We start from the raw sequence: 16,603 nt of genomic DNA, 5'->3' as shown, positions 1-16,603 counted from the left end.
GAAAATATACTCAAAATGATTTCTAGTAGCAATGAAGTTAAGGTCTCGTAATTCAGCCTGTTCTGGAAAACCTTACTTGGAACGGTGAATCAATAGTCAGCACTAGAAAATGTCACATGCTAACCATTCCCATGAATCAGATAGCACAGGAGGCAAAGTTAAGAAAATATATGTACTTCTGATTATGGGTCATTCACACTGTTTGCTTAAGTGGCTCCTCCCAGTTCTCTATTTAGCTACTCAGCAGTGAAATTGGGAATAGTTTCATTGAAAGAAATAAAAGTGAGGGCTTCCCTGGTGGCGCAGTGGTTGAGAGTCCACCTGCCAATGCAGGGGATACGGGTTCGTGCCCCGGTCCGGGAAGATCCCACATGCCGCGGAGCGGCTGGGCCCGTGAGCCATGGCCGCTGAGCCTGTGCGTCCAGAGCCTGTGCTCCGCAACGGGAGAGGCCACAACAGTGAGAGGCCCGCGTACCGCAAAAAAAAAAAAAAAAAAAGAAAGAAATAAAAGTGAAAATTAAGTCAACCCATCCTTGTACTCGTTAAAGAGTCTGTACCTTACACGGGAAGGAAGCAACTGAAAACAGAACAAGTGGCATTTCGAACATTTGGTCATTTTGCAGTAACTCTGAAGTATTATCAAGTACTTCCCCATTTATTTAAGTAAAAAAATTTCCATTTTCTTAGCTTGGGAAAGTACTAATTGGAAAACACTGTGCATTCTGCTTTTTTGGCTAAAAAGAAGTTTTCAAGCCCAAATATATGGGTCTCTCAGTACCACTTAAAGCATCATGAAGGGAAAATAGTCTTAAACTGATAAATTATAAGAAACAATATCAAAGAGAATTTCTTAAATATGTGAAATTAAGCTTAGACCAGTATTGCCCAGAAGTTAGAAAATTTATTAAATTATCTCCCAAGAGGTTTTAGATTAAAATTTCTTTTGAATCAAATCTCTATTGTACCTGCCTGGAAGCTTAGCACAAATTTCCAGTAAATAAATATGCCTATCCTCAGGGCCACGTACCACGCTTACATCTAACTCCAATGAGTTAGCTTTACTTTTAAATACCGTTCAATTCTCTGACAAAACAGCTCAGGTAACCTGTGACAATATTTCCGTAGAAGAAAAAAAAATCTATCACTTAGGAATAACTGCTTTCTTTGCTGCCTCCAAGAAGGAGCACTCCGCCAGTTTCTCCTCGGCATGTTCAGTTACATAATCAGAGTAAAAAGCAAGAGCTTTAAAATTAATGTCATATACATTCTGGGTCACAGGTCCTAGTTAAACTGGAAAAAGAATATAGTAACAGTCTCCTAATCTGTAATCTAGACGTCTACACCACAAAGGCTGACACTGAACAGCAATCCTGTTTTATCCCAGTTTAGACACTATGTGGCACTGGTGTTTTGCAACAATGTGAAAACAGCGTCTTTATCTTCAGATTATATTTCTCACATTACAGACACACTGAAACTGTGTACTGCACTATTGAGAGGCTGTTTAATAATTTACCCGGTACGATAGAGAAAGATATTTGAACTAGTAGATGAACGGGGAAAATTCATCTAATTTACTAAAAGAAGATGTATGCAGTAACGTAAATAAAGAACAAAATAAAAATAAGATGCAGATATCAACTTAAAACCACAAAAAAGAAGCCTGCTTTAGGGAAAAAAAAAAAGCATGCTTATTTAAAATAAAATTACAGACACCAGAGACACTGAAAGGCCTGTGAGCCAGCCTGGCTGAGGTGACTCAGGTTCCACTCCTGCCTATGCCTCTAGGGACGTGGCCTCTGACAAGTCATTTAACCCCTGAGTATCAATCAGCCTTTCTCATCTGTAGAGTAAGAGGCCAGACTAAGTCAATTCTGGGGTCCCCCACGGTCTGAATGTCTAATTGCTGGGTACCATGTGGACATATGTACTAAAGGAATAAAACTGAGATTCTGTGACATCTAATAATTAACCTCTGTTACCGACATTCTTACTCCCAAGAACTATATATATACTGAAGTCACAAACCTTCCATGTTAAAAGTTCCAACATTTTTAGAAACACCTAGCAATCCTGCTCCGACCAGTGGTTTCCCACTGAGAACAAAGCTTCCCCACAGATCTCAGACCTGAAACTGCCTTTTCTCCCATGTCCTATGAGACCTCCAGGGTCACAGGGATGGCTGTGTCCAATGTCTAGGGCTGCTTTCAGCCCACTATTTCTCCACCTTCACGTATTACCTTCTACCCTCTCCTCGCTGTCATCTATAAACTCTGGTCACAACCCTCAGTCACTGCAGATGTGACCACCTGACCCCCCTGTTCTCCCCACTCCAAGTCCTGCCTTCCTGCTGGATGACCTCACCATCCAAAAGCTCACCTGTCGGATGCATGGCCTCCTACCTCCTCTCTAATGCAGGATCATTTCACGGCCCGGTGCAGGACCGCGTCACCTAGACGTGCTCTACCCCTGAAACGTTAAAGTCAGACTTTCTATTTTGACCGTAATTTCCTCTCACTGCACCTGTGCAGGCATCTGAGACGTGCAGTTCCTTAGCACTGGTCTGCTCTTGCCCTGCAGCCCCTCCGCCTTCACTTCGTCCCCACCCAGCTTAGACGTCATCTCACCAACATCCGCTTCTTCCCTGTCCCACTGACTCCACTGAACTGGTCTGGCCAAACCCCAACCTTGGCTCAATCCAACCATCTCCTCTTACAACCTTCTGGGCTGCAGAGCATCACTGGGGAAAAAATCACCCATGGTCTCCTGGTCTCCAGTCTCAACTGGCCTCAGGGGACCCTGGTCCCCTAGCAGCACTCTCTCCTGTTCTCCACCATGGCTCCGACCATCACTTTCACAAGGCTGTGCCTCCTATCTCAGAGAAGACAAATGTTCTCAGATGAGAAGCCCCTCCCACTGCTCCCATAGGGAGCTCACATTTACCTGCCTCTGAAAAGTTTCCCTTCCACCCAGTTAAAATGGAAGAGAGAATAAAGACTCAGACTTAGAGAATGGACTTGAGGACATGGGGAGGGGGAAGGGTAAGCTGGGACGAAGTGAGAGAGTGGCATGGACATATACACACTACCAAATGTAAGATAGATAGCTAGTTGGAAGCACCTGCATAGCACAGGGAGATCAGCTCGGTGCTTTGTGACCACCTAGAGGGGTGGGATAGGGAGGGTGGGAGGGAGACGCAAGAGGGAGGAGATATGGGGACATATGTATACGTATAACTGATTCACTTTGTTATAAAGCAGAAACTAACACACCATTGTAAAGCAATTATACTCCAATAAAGATGTTAAAAATAAATTTTAAAAATAAATAAATAATGGAAGAGAGACCCTCCCCCACCACCTCCCACTGGCTGACTTGCCCATCGAGCCTCCTTCTTGTATTTCAACCTGCTACTCTACTGACTCTTTCCTTCCCGCTCACATTAAAAACTGTCACCAGGGCTTCTCTGGTGGCGCAGTGGTTGAGAGTCCGCCTGCCGATGCAGGGGACACGGGTTCGTGCCCTGGTCCGGGAAGATCCCACATGCCGTGGAGCGGCTGGGCCCATGAGCCATGGCCGCTGAGCCTGCGCATCCGGAGCTTGTGCTCCGCAACGGGAGAGGCCACAGCGGTGAGAGGCCCACGTACCGCAAAAAACAAACAAACAAAACTGTCACCAAACTTTTCCCATCTTCCAAGAAAACAGAACAAACAGAACCAAACCCCTTTCTCCCCACCCCACAGTCAGGGCTTAGAAGAGCTGTCTATTCTCGCTGTTCCCACTTCCTTACCTCTCACTTACCCCCCAAATTACCTGGCTCCTGATTACGTGCTACACCCGAGCATGAAATAAAACTTCAGATCTTTGTTATGATTGATAGGATGCTACCTACCAACGTCCCTGCCAGGGGGGCGTTCATGGCGAAGGAAGAACCGAACTTCACTCCTCTGACTTCCAAACCGTTGCAGGACATCAAACATTCGCTCATTATCGGCAACTGGACGTTCTAAAAGAAACGAATAAATGAGGTACAAATCATGTTATCTGCAGGCAAAAAGAAAGACGAACATATCATTTACTGTCTGTCCTTCATGCAAATTATGCATTCTGAATGCAGAAGTTACTTAGCATCTTACATCTTTTTTTTTTTTTTTAAAGAACCCTTAGAAAATGAAACATCACCAACTTTCCACCCATATAATCAGGGTCAAACGTGGGTGGAGTACTGGGGGGGAGGACTGGATCCGGGCCGCTAGCTGGAGCTCAGGAGTCTAATTCAGTGGCCCCTCACTAACCATAGGCAGGCTGGGAAGCTCTGCGGGTTCCAAAGCTCCTGTCATCTATTCCACAGGACAGTCTCTGAGGTCCCTTCTAACTCTAATGGCTCTATGATTCTCTAAGTATACAAATGAAACATTAAAAAACAGCTTTCTAAATAGTGTAGTCTTACTGTCTATTGGTTTTTTTTTAATTACAATTTTATAAACTACGTTAAAAAAAAAAATCAGACACGTGCATTTCCAAACAAAAGCCTCTTTACTGCCCTGAAAATATGCTTCTTTGGCCCTTCCTCCAGTGAGACAGCCAGTTGTCAGAACTTTTCTAGAGACAAAAAGAAGGGCATAGCTGAATACCCTAATAAATGGGAACTTTAGAAGAAACCAGATATCTTAAGCTCCCCTCAAAAAATCTTCCAATGTTAAGGGATCTGGATATAAAAACCAAATATACTGTCTGAGGATGCAACTGTTTAAAACCAAAGAACTTCGGTAACATCGATATAATTTTTAATATAAGAAAGTTGAAACAGCCTAAGAAAACTCAATGCACTTGTCAGTAATCAAAGACACTATCTGAGTACCTTAAATAAACAACACAGGCAGAGAATGGAGCAGCCAAGGGTTCAGGAGCCAATTCTGTGAACTAACCCCTGAACTTAATCTGCTCGGTTGCAACGAAATACAGCTCTGGTTCTTGACATACTGAGTTGACATAGATACCCCTCTCCTCTAAACCGGGGAGATTCTAACTAAGACCCCCCCCAAAAGGAAACACCCATAGCTGAGTAGACACCCTCCCAAAAGAAACTCTCAGCAGACCCTCCACCTCCTCACAAAAAAACCAAAACCACACACACACACACACACACACACACACACACACATACACACACACTTTATTTCAAAAGAAGTGAAATCCCCAGGTTCCATAAGCAAAGAGGGAATTCAAAGGAAGTGAAGTAACTTCCAACTTCCAGTCCACGCTGGGTTGGACCATCTTACAAGGTCTAGGAGCTAAGGTCCTGATGGCCTATGATGACAAAAAATCAGGCTTAGGCCAGCAAACGCTGAAATACACTTCAAAGAGTCTCAAAGCCGCCTATTCACCCCATGCTCTGACCACACCAATCCCCTTGTCCTGGCATCCGTGCCTATGTGACTTTGAACAAGCCATTCCTAGCATTGAGAACTGTCCCCAGCACCCTTTTCTCCTTCTGCAGATGGAGCATATCCATCTATTCCTGCAGTCATCGCACTGTATGATGTCTGCTGATCCCAGCTTTTACTTGAAGGCAGGACACTTTCATCTATTCCTCACAATCAAGCACAGTTCCTAGTACACTATAGGAATCCAAGAAATGTTCTCTTAGCAAACAAATGAGTGGGGAGTAAGGAAATGGAGATGGCAAATAATAGCTACATATTTTGAAAGACTGTCAGTTAAAGGAAATAGGAAACTTGAGAAGCTAACAAAGTGGAACAACAAATTTACTATTTTTATTTTTTTTTAATTTTATTTATTCATTGATTTATTTTTGGCCGCTTTGGGTCTTTGTTGCTGCACGCGGGCTTTCTCTAGTTGCGGCGAGCGGGGGCTACTCTTCATTGCAGTGCACGGGCTTCTCATTGCAGTGGCTTCTCTTGTTGCGGAGCACAGGCTCTAGGCACGCGGGCTTCAGTAGTTGTGGCACACGGGCTCACTAATTGTGGCTCATGGGCTCTAGAGCGCTGGCTCAGTAGTTGTGGCGCACTGGCCTAGCTGCTCCATGGCACGTGGGATCTTCCCGGACCAGGGCTCAAACCCGTTTCCTGCACTGGCAGGCGGATTCTTAACCACTGTACCACCAGGGAAGTCCAAATGTACTATTTTTAAAATGGGGCACCTTGAACAATTTATAGCAAAAAAGGAGGAGTTGAAAACATAACAGCTATTACTTGCTGAGAGCTAACATTAAATGTTATGCTAACAGGGGCTATGCTAAACCCCCTTCAAAAGTCAGCTCCGGGGATTCTCACACAATCTTGTGCAATAGATTCAGTTATTATCCCAATTCTGCAGGGAAAACACTTGAGGACTACAAAGATTAAGTACCTTGTCTGAAGTTATAAAGCTAGTAAATGAAAGAGACAAGATTTTGATACCTAAGACCTTGATCTTAATCACACCATACAAACAACCCTCAAATGAATTATGAATTCACTGTAAGCAATCAAAAGCCCCAAAGAATTTTTCATAGAACATTTCAAGGTAATTCTAAAACATATCTGAAAAAGAAAATACACAAGAATACTACAGGATAACAATGAAATAAGCACCTGCCTTACAATACCAAACCTTTTATAAAACTATAGTAATTAAAACTATTTGGTCCGGGCTTCCCTGGTGGCTCAGTGGTTGAGAGTCCGCCTGGCGATGCAGGGGACACGGGTTCATGCCCCGGTCTGGGAAGATCCCACATGCCGCGGAGCGGCTAGGCCCGTGAGCCATGGCCACTGAGCCTGCGCATCCGGAGCCTGTGCTCCGCAACGGGAGAGGCCACAGCAGTGAGAGGCCCGCGTATCGCAAAAAAACAAACAAACAAAAAAAACTATTTGGTCTTATCATAAAACTAGAAGAAAACAATAAAAGTAACTAACTAAAGCTCATAGAAACATAACTTCATATAAGATATAACAAGAATTCAAAGTGACATTTCACATCAGTAAGGGAAAAAACAGCTGTTCAATAAGACCCTTAAAAAAAATTCACGGGGGACTTCCCTGGTGGTACAGCGGATAAGACTCTGCACTCCCAACACAGGGGGCCCGGGTTCAATCCCTGGTCAGAGAACTAGATCCCACACGCATGCCACAACTAAGAATTCATGTGGCACAACTAAGGAGCTGGCGAGCCACAACTAAAGAGCCCACGTGCTGCAACTAAGGAGCCCACCTGCCGCAACTAAGACCGGCACAATCAAATAAATAATTAATTAATTAATTTTAAAAAAATTCACGGGATTTCCCTGGTGGCGCAGTGGTTAGGAATCCGCCTGCCAATGAAGGAGACATGGGTTCGAGCCCTGGTCCAGGAAGATCTCACATGCCACGGAGCAACTGTGCACCACAGTTGTGTCACAGTTGTGACACTGTGCGCCACAACTAAGCCTGTGCTCTAGAACCTGCGAGCCACAACTACTGAGTCTGTGTGCCACAACTACTGAAGCCCACATGCCTAGAGCCCATGCTCCACAAGAGAAGCCACCGCAATGAGAAGTCTGTGCACCACAATGAAGAGTAGCCCCCGCTCACCACAACTAGAGAAAGCCTGAGAGCAGCAACGAAGACCCAACGCAGCCATAAATAAATAAATTTATTAAAATAAATAAAAGAATTCCATCACTAATCAAAAACAAGGAGACCATGCCAGGCTCCCAGAAAAAAAAAAAAAAAAAAGTTTCAACTCAGAGTGAGCCTTGGCAAAGAGAAAGAACACTTCTTACTCTAAGAAAATCAGCCAGAAGGGTAGGCACACATGCAGAGAAACCTGAGGTAAGTACAGAGGAAGGAAACCGAGGAAGCTCACAATGCGTGGTTTCAATCATCTTGGGAAAGTAATTTGCAGAATGCAAGGAGGCCAGCAAAGCAACTAGAAGCTCATTTATTCATTCAGTAAATATTTATCGAGCACTCCCTCTGAGCTGGGGTGCAGCAAGGAACAAGACAAGCAGGTCTCTGCTCTTAGGGAGTTTACATTCTTGTGCGTGTGTGTGAGGCTATGGGGATTAAAGAGGCAATAAACTAACAAACACACACACAAAAAAGACACATCTCATGCAGAGGATCAAATCAGGATGGAACTGTATAACAGAGAACCTCATGCCTGCTTTAGTAGGAAGCTCGGGAGAAGCATCTCTGAGGAGGCAATGTTTTAGCTGCGATCCAAATGACCAGAGGGAACCAGCAATGACAAAACCTGGAGGGAGAACAATAGAGGCAGAGGGAACAGCTGGTGCCACTGGCTCTAAGGCGGGAAAGAGCCTTGTTTATCCAGGAATAAAAAAAGCTGCAGGAGGCAGGCAAGGAGGAAAATGGTACCAGATGACATCAAAGACCTCACAATCTCCGATCAAGACCTTGGATTTTATTCTAAGTAGAAGAGAAAGCCATCAAAGAGTTTAAACAGGAAAGTTGAACTATCAGATTTTTATTTAAAAAGGATCACTTGGGTTTCTTTATGGGAATGGTCTAATCTAGCTCCTGTGTGAAGTAAGCAATTCGGGGAGAGTGCAGAAGACCTTCCTGAACACGCAGCTGCAGGGAAGTCAACGGAAGATGAGTAAGAGGAGTGGCCTGGGAAGCAGCGGACGCTCAGCTGGAGTCACATACCGTCAACGGTGTGAATGCAATGAACACAGTGGGAAACTTGTGCTGGGACACTGCACCCCCAGGGGAGAAAAAGGAAACAGTGGGAGCTCACCCAGGCTGTACAGAAACAAAGCAGAAATCATGAAAACTTATTCCCGCATCTACAAACTCCTAAGGGGCCAAAAAGAAACCAGGCTGTCCCATTTCAGGGCTCCAAAGAACTAAGTAAGGGGGCTGGTGTCAAGGCTTAAAATAATGCCTATGTCTCCTGCCACCACAGTAACTCAACACCGAAGAGCTTTCCCGAAAAACCTACAAAACCTCAGAGAGGGCAAAACAATCAGGACACCTCAAATTCCTAATCAAGTACAGCTTAAACATACAAGAAACACTTGTGAGCACTACACATTTTGCCATAACACCCCAGAAGCTTCCACCCTGTGTATCAGCTGCCTATCTTTTGACCTTTTATACTGGAGTGTCTACGGTGTCTTGCAGAAAAAGAAAACAGCAAAAAGACTTTGTAGGTCGCGACAGAACTGGACTGAGAACACTATCTCTGATGGACACCCTAGTCTGCAGTTTCTCCACAGATAAATGCGTGCGGCACACAGCGCCTCGTCTAAAACCGACGATAATGAAAGATGGCACGACCGAAGCACACATACCGGAGCCGCACCACACTTCAGCCAGGTGGCAATCGCTCTCGCCAGGCTCTTTGCAAAGATCCACCACATCCCTGCAGATGGTTTCCGGAGTAACTGGGACTTCCGTGAAGTGCTGCTCATTGTTGCTGAGGTACACGGTAAGAAACATCTGGAAACAAAAGGAGAAACACAACAGTGATCAGTACTGTCTACACTGGTGCTGGTCACTTTTTACTCACCTCGGATTCCTTTCCCCAGATGGTCTCAGTCGGAGTGCAAATGCACAACAGAACCGTCTGGCTGTTCCCTGGCCTGAGGAAGGGAGGGGCCTGGAGCTTGGCCGATGGACACCGGCCCCCCTCTCCTGGCAGCGCCTGCAGAGCCCTTGGGGATCCCCAGAGCACAGTCAAATCAGTGCACACAAAAGGTCGTATTAAGTTTTCCTCTGGGAATTCCCTGGCGGTCAAGTGGTTAAGACTACGTGTTTCCAATGAAGGGGACGTGGGTTCAATGCCTGGTCAGGGATCCCACATGACCTGTGGTACGGACAAAAAGAGTCTTCCTCTGACATTTTATTCATGTTATTTGTTTACCAAATACTTATGTAGTTCTTTGTACGATGTGCCAGACCCATACTACAAATAGATCTTCTTATCAATCCGGTGAAGATGATCAGGGGATGATGATCACACACACACACACACACACACACACACACACACACACACACACACACACACACACACACACACACACACACACACACACACACACACACACACACACACACACACACACACACACACACACACACACACACACACATTTATGCAAAGCCTCTTTTGGGAAGGATACATAAGAACAAAACATGTGTTGCTTCTGAGGGTGAGGATGTCTTTTTTTATGAAAAAGAAAAGATGCAGGGCTTCCCTGGTGGCGCAGTGGTTGAGAGTCCGCCTGCCGATGCAGGGGACGCGGGTTCGTGTCCCGGTCCGGGAAGATCCCACATGCCACAGAGCGGCTGGGCCCATGAGCCATGGCCACTGAGCCTGCGCATCCGGAGCCTGTGCTCCGCAACGGGACTCACAACGGGAGAGGCCACAACAGTGAGAGGCCCACGTACTGCAAAAAAAAGAAAAAAAGAAAAGATGCAGTATCTACTTTTATTGAGAGAAAGACTGCTATTGAGTTTTATTTATTTATGTATATTTATTTATTTATTTATTGTGGGGTCTTCGTTGCCGCGTGCAGGCTTTCGCTAGTTGCAGTGAGCAGGAGCTACTCTTCGTTGTGGTGCACGGGCTTCTCATTGTCGTGGCTTCTCTTGTTGTGCAGCACAGGCTCTAGGTGCGCGGGCTTCAGTAGTTGTGGCACATGGGCTCAGTAGTTGTGCCTTGTGGGCTCTAGAGCTCAGGCTCAGTAGTTGTGGCACACAGGCTTAGTTGCTCCATGGCATGTGCGATCTTCCCGGGCCAGGGCTCAAACCCGTGTCCCCTACATTGGCAGGCGGATTCTTAACCATTGTGCCACCAGGGAAGCCCAATACTGCATCTTAAAGACACTGCTACTAAAGAATTCAAGTTTTAAAAAAATAAATAAAAATGCATGACAATTAAAAAAAGGAATACAAGTTTTCATACCTATTAAATAACCAAAAATAACCCAAACAAAAAAACTGTTGTTAACTCCCAGTACTGAAGAAACTGAGTGAATCAACAAACAAATTGATGGCGGCAATGCAAGTCAGAACACTCCCATGCTCACTCACTGAGTGGGGGCCTATGCCGGGAAGATTAGTGTGTATCAGGATAAAACAAAACAATAAACAAACAAAAAAACCAGACAACTTGAAAGCATAATCCCACTGTGAGAATTTATTCTGTGAAAATAACTCTAATCAAAGAGAATACAAAGCCTGTGAAACATGAACTTGATGGGCCATTATACATTCTGTAAAAATAATTAATGAGACTATGCCAAACACTGGGGGCAATTGGGGTTTCAAGGCTCTAACAAAGCAGAATGAGTAGGATCTGCACTGGGATCACACTGACACAAGGACACCATACGACAGCCGTAGCACCTGCCAACAGTCAGCCACATAGCTTCCCATCCAGCTCAAACCTCGCTGCCCATTACCCCAGAGGGGAGACAGATGCATTAGGCTCTTCTTTTGGGAGGGGGGAAGGAGGGGGAAGGCAGTGCCTCATGGAAACTATGATGGAAACTGGCTAGAAAGCAGACTGGGTGCCTCAAGGATCCGGTCCAAGTAAGGGGAGAAGACGACATGCGCAAGAGAAGACGGCCCACTGGGTCAGCAGGCTTGGCCCCCGGGGGCTTCCCACCTCCTCCCTGCACTAAAACCATGATTTCTTAAGGTAAGCCAAGTCTCCACTTCCTGCAACCAAAACTCTTTAACTCACATAAACATGTGTAGCATAGAAAGTAACTCCCAAAACTAGAAAACATGAGAAGGGTACCCATTACAGCTAGAGGGTAACCCAGAAAAAAAAGTTTAAGTGGATAATGTTGAAACAGTAAAATATATAAAGTCAAAACTAGAATTTGCCAGGATGAGCTCAGAAGCTTTCACGCTGTTATCAGGTTCTTCACATTCTGATAAACTGTGCTACATAAAGATAGATACATAGTTCTAGGCCTCAACTTAGTGGACACTTCCAAACTGTTACACAAAATGAACACAAGTTTCCACCCTGCTGCTGCTCTGAATACATATACAGTGCATTTAACGAGAGAGATAAATAATTTACACTTTAGTATTAAACAGTACTCCTCCTCAATATTCCCGACCCACACCAATATTTTCTTTGAAGTGCAACACTTCAAACATAGTAACTGTTTTCTTTGTAAATATGAGACCTAGAGGTATTTATTAAATTACAGACATATTTAATATACAGTATATATACGAAACATACTGTATCAACAAATAAAAGGCTATTACATAAGACAACAGCACCTTATTCAAACGATCCTCTCACTAAGGACAAAAAGAAAAATCTGGATGAAGGTGTTTAAATTTAAGAGCATTAAAAGCTAATGAGGGGGCTTCCCTGGTGGCGCAGTGGTTGAAAGTCCGTCTGCTGATGCAGGGGACATGGGTTCGTGCCCCAGGCTGGGAAGATCCCACATGCAGCGGAGCGGTTGGGCCCGTGAGCCATGGCCGCTGAGCCTGTGCGTCTGGAGCCTGTGCTCCGCAACGGGAGAGGCCACAATAGTGAGAGGCCCACGTACCGCACACACACACACAAAAAAAGCTAATGAGGGGGGACTTCCCTGGTGGCGCAGTGATTAAGAATTCCTGCCAATGCAGGGGACACGGGTGCGAGCCCTGGTCTGGGAAGATCCCACATGCCGCAGAGCAACTAAGCCCGTGCGCCACAACTATTGAGCCTATGCTCTAGAGCCTGTGAGCCACAACTACTGAGCCCACGTGCCAAAACTACTGAAGCCCGTGTGCCTAGAGCCTGTGCTCCGCAACGAGAAGCCACCGCAATGAGAAGCCCGCACACCGCAATGAAGAGTAGCCTCCGCTCGCAGCAACCAGAGAAAAGCCCATGCGCAGCAACGAAAACCCAATGCAGCCAAAAATAAATAAATAAAATAAATTAAAAAAAAAAAAAAAAGCTTATGGAGAGGCTTTAACTGGGTTCAGTCTCCAGGCTGCGTCCTTGGGCAGCTTCGAGCTCGGGGGGAAGGCAGGCGGAGCGCACATTCTAAGGACAGGAAAGCGGGTGCACGGCCTCCAAGCCGGGGTCCAGCTTGCAGGTCAAACCTGCGGTCATGCCTTCCTGATGACCTTCCCCGACAAATGTTCTTCCCTGTGTGCCAGCACGGCCTGGCCCCCCATCTCCCCGGGCCTTTATACTCCAACACTGCCTTCCCAGAGAGGCCTTCCCTGGCCATCCTGCCTAAAATCCCACCACCGTGCTCACGCGTGCACACACGCGTGTTTCTCCGCTGTCTCTCCTTGGCACGGTGACCATCATACCATATACTGTATTTATTTCACTTGCTTTTAATATCTGTCTTCCCTGCGAGAACATAAGCTCCACGAAGTCCAGGGTTTTTTCTGTTCCATGCAATATCCTCGGCCCCTTGATCTGTGCCTGGTCTGTGACAAGCACACACTAAGCATGTGTTTATGAACGAATACGTCCAGTAGCTGTTACTGCACCTGACAGGTTCACCTCTGATTTAGTTTCAGAGTAAGTGTCCCCTCGGGTACTGACAGATGGTAGAGCAGATAGTACACAGCACGGCTACACGCACTGACAGCAATTAGTTTCCTCGCCTCATGTCTTCAAGCTGACATCATGCTACGTCCTCCTACTTCTGCTTCAACATTCTTTTCATTCACGAAAGATAGATAGGCCATCTATTTTTGTTTTTTTCTTTTTGCCACACCGCCCGGCTTGTGGGGTTTTAGTTCCCCAACCAGGGATCAAACACGGGGCCTCGGCAGGGAGGGCACTGAGCCCTAACTACTGGACCACCAGGGAATTCCCTATAGGCCGTCTATTTTATGGTTTAAGTTCTAATGTAGAGATCATCTTTACTACATAGTTATTACAGCACACAGCACAAAATTCAAGAGAGAGAGAGCGAGCACGCCGTGTGGCCAGGACTCAGCCAGCCCAGAGGAATAAATACCCCAACCTGGCTCCCCCCTTCTTCTATCATCCATCCTACCACTCCCCACTGGAAAAACCCAACTAGGAGTCGGACGGCAAGGGAGGCCATTCACGTGGTTTATAGAAGTCAACCTCCTGGGGCATAAAGCAGGGTAGAGACAGGCCAGCAAAAGCTAGTCCTCCTCTCCATGCTCAAACTCAATTACTTCAACCTCTGTGTGGTTAGAGAGGGTCCTTGAGCCACAATCTAAACAGAATGAGAACACAAGATATAGGAAAAGAATATCCCAAGCAGAGGGAAGAGCAAATGTAAAGGCCCTGAGGAGGAATCAAGTTTGCCACATTTGTGGCAGAGGAAGGTCACTGTAGGGAGAGCAAGAGGAAAGGATTATAGGAGATCAATTCAAAGAGGCCAGATGATGCAAGACCTTAGACGCCACTGGTCCTCAAGATGTGGTGCAGAGAGAGGGTCTTTAACTATGGATGGCTAGGTCCCACCTTCAGAGTTTCTGATTCAGTAGATCTAGGATGGGGACTGAGATGCTGCATTTCTAACCAGCTGCCATGTGATGCTGATACTGCTGCTCTGGAAACCACAAGCTGAGAACCATTGTTCAAAGGCCAGAGCAGGGAATTTGGATTTTAATCTAAGAGACCATTGGAGGCAAATCATTAGAGACAAAAAGTAGATTAGTGGTTGCCAGGGCTGGGGGAGTGACTGCTCAGAGGTACAGGGCTTCTTTCTGGGGTGATGAGAATGTTCTGGAATTAGTGGTGATGGTTGTACCATCTTGTAAACACACTAAAAACCACTGAATTGGATACTTCAAAATGGTGGTATGTAAATCATATCTCAATTTAAAGAAAAAAAAAAAAGAAGTCACTGGAGGATTCTGAACAGGGTATTGAGGTCATTTTTATGTCATTTTTTAAAAAATCACTCTGGCTACTATATGAATAGACTACAGGGGGACAGGCATGGAAGATCAATTAAGAGGAAATGTAGCACATAAAATGATATAATGGTAGCACAGACTGCAGGTAACAGCAAAGGTAGTGAAAAATGGCTGGATTGGGGTTCTATTTTGAAGCAGAGCCAGCAAGACTTGCTTAACGGACAGAATACGGGATGTGAGCGTAGAGAGAAATTAAGAGTGAACGTGGATTTGGTGTCCAAGCAACGGAGTTAAGAGTAGTGTGGGGCTTCCCTGGTGGCGCAGTGGTTGAGAGTCCGCCTGCCGATGCGGGGGACGCGGGTTCGTGCCCCGGTCCAGGAGGATCCCACATGCCACGGAGCGGCTGGGCCCATGAGCCATGGCCGCTGGGCCTGTGCGTCCGGAGCCTGTGCTCTGCAACGGGAGAGGCCACAACAGTGAGAGGCCCGCGTACCGCAAAGAAAAAAAAAAAAAAAAAAAAAGAGTAGTGTGACTTCCTGAGATGAGGAAGGAGGAACATGCTGGGGAAGGGCCCACAAGTCAGGGGTCTCGTCCAGAAGTCCCACAGAGAACAAGGATCCAGCAAAGGACTGGGAAAGATCCATCCATAAAAAAAACAGAAAGAAACCCAAAGGAGTGTGGAGTACCAGAGACCAAGTAAAGACAGTGTTTCAGATGAAGCTTAGAGATCTCAGAAGTGAGGGCTGAGGACTGGTCCCCAGGCTCGGCAAGATGGAGGCTGCTGGGCGCCTTGACCAGCGCTGTCTGAGGAACGAGGCTGAAGGCCTGGTTGAGACAGGCTGAGAACCTGAGGGAAGGATGCAGAGACTCAGAACAGAAAGACGGAAAAAATGGAGCCACAGATGGAAGAAGACAGAGTAAAAGGGGTGCTTTGTTTCTTCTTGATTTCAACATGGAGTTTTTACAGGACGCTTTAATGGATGGAATGATCCAGTCAAGAGAGGAAATGATGTTGATGATACTGAATCTGTATCTCTAGCCACTGCCTGCTCTCTAGACTGCCCAGCGGTGATCTGCATCCGGAGAACCCACAAACACTTCATGCTAGGCTTGGCCAAAGCAGCACAGTCCCGTTCTCACTTATTTTCTTTGTTGTAGTGATTATTTTACTTTTTAAGTTACAAAGATTACCTTTATTTTGAAGATTTCTTAATTGGACACCACAGCACGGTGACAGCAATATAGCTGGAAGAGGTGTCTTTGAGCCATGACAGTATGACGGTTCATGTGCAGCTGAGAGCAAGTGTCTTCCCATCCACACCAGAGAAGGGGTGGGGGAGAGGGACCACCCACCGGGTCCAGCTGCCCCTGACGGCCATAATACCTATAACTGCTACACTTCCCCCTAGAAAATTCTGATTAGAACACAAAGCATCACACCATTTGAAATCAACCTTTAAAACTCACTTCACCCATCTTTAAATTTACAGACTTTAAGTATGTCCCCAAGTTATAAAGGTTAAATATCACTTGCATTTATATATCACTTATAATTTTAAATCTTTTCATTATAGTCTGCCCACAATTATGGGCTTTACTGATAATTTATAACTATTTCAAATTTTATAGAGGAAGTGAAACAGGCATTTTCTCAGTAAGTATCAATTCTCTTCTTCTTAACTTTACTTGGAAAAGGAACAAAAAAGAAAAAAGATGTGGTTGTCAAGTGGCGGGGTTGGGGGAGGGATGGACTGGAAGTTTGGGGTTAGTAGATGCAA

At 45.7% G+C, this 16,603-nt stretch overlaps 1 protein-coding gene across 3 annotated transcripts in view; it reads right to left on the bottom strand.

Annotated features, from left to right (window-relative positions):
- The window catches only part of TP53BP2 (tumor protein p53 binding protein 2), a 193,791-nt gene that overhangs the window by 27,748 nt on the left and 149,440 nt on the right, over positions 1–16,603 (bottom strand). For all 3 annotated transcript variants that reach the window (XM_060091386.1, XM_060091387.1, XM_060091385.1), the window contains 2 exons: positions 9,296–9,443; positions 3,893–4,006 (listed from right to left, as the gene is read on the bottom strand). In XM_060091386.1, the coding sequence (XP_059947369.1) occupies positions 3,893–4,006; positions 9,296–9,443 (262 nt within the window). The remainder of the gene's footprint in view (positions 1–3,892; positions 4,007–9,295; positions 9,444–16,603) is intronic.

This window comes from Mesoplodon densirostris, chromosome 2 (genome assembly GCF_025265405.1).
Source record: "Mesoplodon densirostris isolate mMesDen1 chromosome 2, mMesDen1 primary haplotype, whole genome shotgun sequence".
In the NCBI taxonomy this organism is placed as follows: Eukaryota; Metazoa; Chordata; class Mammalia; order Artiodactyla; family Ziphiidae; genus Mesoplodon; species Mesoplodon densirostris.
The sequence above is the reverse complement of the archived record's forward strand: the minus strand, read 5'-3'. Positions and strand labels throughout refer to the sequence as shown.